General features: G+C 42.9%; 1 protein-coding gene across 1 annotated transcript; it reads left to right on the forward strand.

The window, feature by feature from the left end:
• The first annotated feature begins 733 nt into the window (after positions 1 to 733).
• On the forward strand, positions 734 to 2599 carry LOC106653599 (ankyrin repeat and protein kinase domain-containing protein 1-like). The gene has a single exon (XM_014373098.2). It carries the CDS (start codon positions 734 to 736, stop codon positions 2597 to 2599), a length of 1866 nt encoding a protein of 621 aa, XP_014228584.2.
• Positions 2600 to 3694: the final 1095 nt, after the last annotated feature.

The raw sequence follows: 3694 nt of genomic DNA on the forward strand, positions 1-3694 counted from the left end.
GTACAATGTTCTAGCGCTAGAATGGCGGCTGGTACAAAGTCAAATCCCAGCACTGTGCACACATAATATATACGACCTTAAGTCCAATTGGTCTCCAGATATTCGACAATAGTTTGGTCTATTACGTTACAAGACCCGAATGACTTTCTATGGAAAAAAGTATTTTTTGAAATTTCTCATGTGCCGCTGCTCCATGGGTCGATGCGCACTGAAGTCTCGTCGGTCGCACAGTCGCACTCGATCCTAGTTTTGGTGAAAGCAGCCTAACTGCAACGTCTCTGTGGCGCCAGACACAGATCTACGTTTATCTTTTGTACATGTGTAGTGAGTTCGTGCGTAGCTTTCTCCATCGAACGACACGTATCGGTCGTTTAATTCGGTAACAATTGAAAATCATAAATTCAGTGAAATAGGGGCGACGCCTATACTTTGTTGTGCATTATTGTTATTACTCCGGCGTATGTTATATACACGAGCGACCCCTACTACGCTGGATTCAAGATTTTCTCTCGTTGCCGTAAATAGTTCGAGCTACTTGTGTCTCTTATAGCCTCGGCCATGTGTTTTTTACTTTCTAATTGAAGATACGAAGCTCGTAGTGAATGTGTAGTCAGTACAGGTTACGGCGCGGCAACGTGAACATCAAGAATAAATTGCATCGATTGCTGCAACTGATTAATAGTGAAAAATATTTCATATTACAAGTGATTGTGCATTGTGAGTGTGTAAAATAATGGCCCATAAAGGAGAGCATCAGCTGGTCCAAGTTGACGAACGTGACAATTTAGGTAATACACCATTGCACTTGGCCATCAAATGCGGTGACAAAGATTCGATGAAGTTGTTGCTGAGCAATGGCGCCAATGCGAATTGGCCAAACAAAAATGGATGCACACCCCTGCACTATATTTGCATGCGAAAAAGCGACGATGGCTTGGCGAAAATCTTCTTCGAGTGCAACGACGAAATCAATCAGCCGCTGCAAATCGACGCCCAGAACAAGTTGGACCAAACACCATTGCATTTGGCTCTGCGCGTGCGCAACACGAGTGCGGCCGAATTACTGCTGAGAAGAGGCGCCGACCCGAACTTGGTCGACTGGCTTAAATACACTCCTCTGCACATCATAAGCAAGAAGTGTTACAGTGACGACTTTATCGAGTTATTCTTCAACGTCAGCGAGGAAAAACATCGGTTGCTGCATGTCAATGTTCAAGACTATGAGGGTAACACACCATTGCTCTTGGCCTTGTACCACGGCCAGTTGAAGTTGGTCGAATTGCTGCTGAGACGAGGCAACGATCCAAATATACCCGATAAAAAGGGATTAACACCACTGCACTGGGCTCTTCTTAAACGCGGCAGAGAAGAGATGATTGAATTGCTGCTGAGAAATGGGGCCAATCCGAATATGGTCAATAAGGAAGGATCAACTCCTCTGCATGTCATTTGCACGAATTACTATTACCGCGAATTTTGCGAGATATTCTTCAATATCTGCGAAGAATTAAACCAATTTGTGCAAGTCAACGCCCAGGACAAGTTGGGTAATACACCCCTGCATCTGACTCTGAAACACAACTACATGAAGCAAGCCGAATTGCTGCTAAAAAAGGACGCAGACCCGAATATAGTCAATGCAGAGGGTTCGACTCCTCTGCACATCTTCTGTAATAGACGCCACGACGAAAATAGCTTCATGATAGATCTATTTTTTGCAGTTAACGAGGTACAGGTCGACGCACGGGACAAGGAGGGTCGGACACCTTTGCACTACGCCGTTACGAATCTCTCGTCATATGTGGTCGATGTACTTCTGAATCATGGGGCTAACGCGTCGAGCTTCGTTTTTCCAACTGCGAGTCAGTTCACCGAGAGATTCAACGAACCGACGAAAAATAGTGATTATCTTAAATTGGAAATAAGGTCTGGTGTTCTGTACGTCACCGAACGTCTTGAGGAGAAAGGATATCAACTGGACCGAGACGCTACTATTACGATCATAAAATTGTTCGCCAATAACAAATTATGCGACAAGTGGCAGAATCTCTACTCTGGTGACGAATATTGGCTGGATGAGCCATATTTCACGAGCCAAGCGAAAGAAATAATGATAATATCCGACCTGTCGCTGTACGACCTGATCCAGTTACGACCCGAGGAGGCTGAAAAACGACTCACATACGCGGACTACTTGAAGTTGGCTCGCTCGAATAAATTGAAGACATTCCCCGAAATTTATAGTAGTCTTTGTATCGAACGTGTTTGCGAGAAACTATCGAGAGGACTTTTTCGGCGATGGGCACTGGATTCTTTCTCGAAGCTGATTCACAAGCGACTGCCGATTCTCTGCTGTGACACGATCATGGATCATTTGGAGATCAAAGATTTATGGAGTATTTACTTGGCGAACTGCGATCTAAGCGAAGCGGAGAGAAATGACCCGCTCATGCAAGTTTTCTTTTCATCGTTTGTGACGGTAAACTCCCCGTGTCCACCGTATACAAGGGCGTTCTCAATGCCTGGCCGACTTCGTCGTTATCCGAAGCGCCAGACGAGGGACTGCTCGTGGCCGGCCAGGGTCCGGCTAGCTCGATAGGGACGGGAAGAACGCGAGATACTACCTCAGATGTCGCGGGTACGACTCTCCTCCTGGAGGGGACGTCGACGGGTATGGAGCGGGGACTCCTGCAACTGCAACACTGCACCTAGAAAAACACCTGTAAACGAGAAAATCCGCGAGAGAGAGAGAGAGAGAGAGGAAAGGAAAACGATGGGTCTTGAAATAATAAAACAGTGAATATCAATAAATACAAAGATTCTATTTTATTCAATCTACTCCGAATCACCCATTCATTCGTAGCCGTAGCTATTCCACTCTCATTCACACTGACTACTCGCACGCACGGCGTTCTAATATAGAAAATGAACGCAATATTCGCTCTGAGTGTTGGGGGCGGAGCCTATAGAGTGACGCTGCAGTAACAATTTACATGTAATCTTACGGAAATAAACAGGACGTCCTGTCAAAAACACCAGCGTCAGCCGCTCGAACTAAATTTTTTCCCTATGAAAATTAATAAATTAAATTATCAACTTTTTAATAGGATCAAAATTGCTAAATTTATATTTGAGCAAGTTCTTTCAATTAAAAATGATAAATGTACAAAATTCATTGTGCAACATTTGTTTTTCTTCACATTCATCGTAATTCCCATGTTGTTTGGTCATATTTGACCTAATGCGCTAGTACAAAATTTCGCGTGACGGTATGGTTCAGTCCTCAATAGTCCAAAAAATTTTTTTTCTCCATTTTTAATGAATTCTTAATAAATGTAGATTTAAGGTACCCTTCCCCCCTTAATGGGTTAAGACCGCGACAGTGACGATTCTACAACGATCCAAAATTGTATACGATCATACAGTTTTTAATGTTTAGTTTTTGTGTTTGAAATAATTTATTATATTTTTCACTAACTATTCCAAAGAATATTGTTCTTACAAAAAAGTTAGCTTCGACATTTTTCTAGTTGACTTTGTCAATTAAAAACTGATGTCTGATGAACTGAAACTGATGAATTATAGTCAATTATCACTCCTAATTATTATTTCCCTTTCGTGGCAAATTAAAAAAGAGTTCCTGCGACAATAGTATATGCCTCGCAACGGCTACGGAATAATATTTGATACTCAA

The sequence above is a fragment of the Trichogramma pretiosum genome, unplaced genomic scaffold (assembly GCF_000599845.2).
Source record: "Trichogramma pretiosum strain Unisexual culture from Peru unplaced genomic scaffold, Tpre_2.0 scaffold75, whole genome shotgun sequence".
Taxonomy (NCBI): domain Eukaryota; kingdom Metazoa; phylum Arthropoda; class Insecta; order Hymenoptera; family Trichogrammatidae; genus Trichogramma; species Trichogramma pretiosum.

Bases quoted from the DNA above. Each gene is read 5' to 3' on its own strand.
- LOC106653599 (XM_014373098.2), top strand. From the start codon at position 734: ATGGCCCATAAAGGAGAGCATCAGCTGGTCCAAGTTGACGAACGTGAC.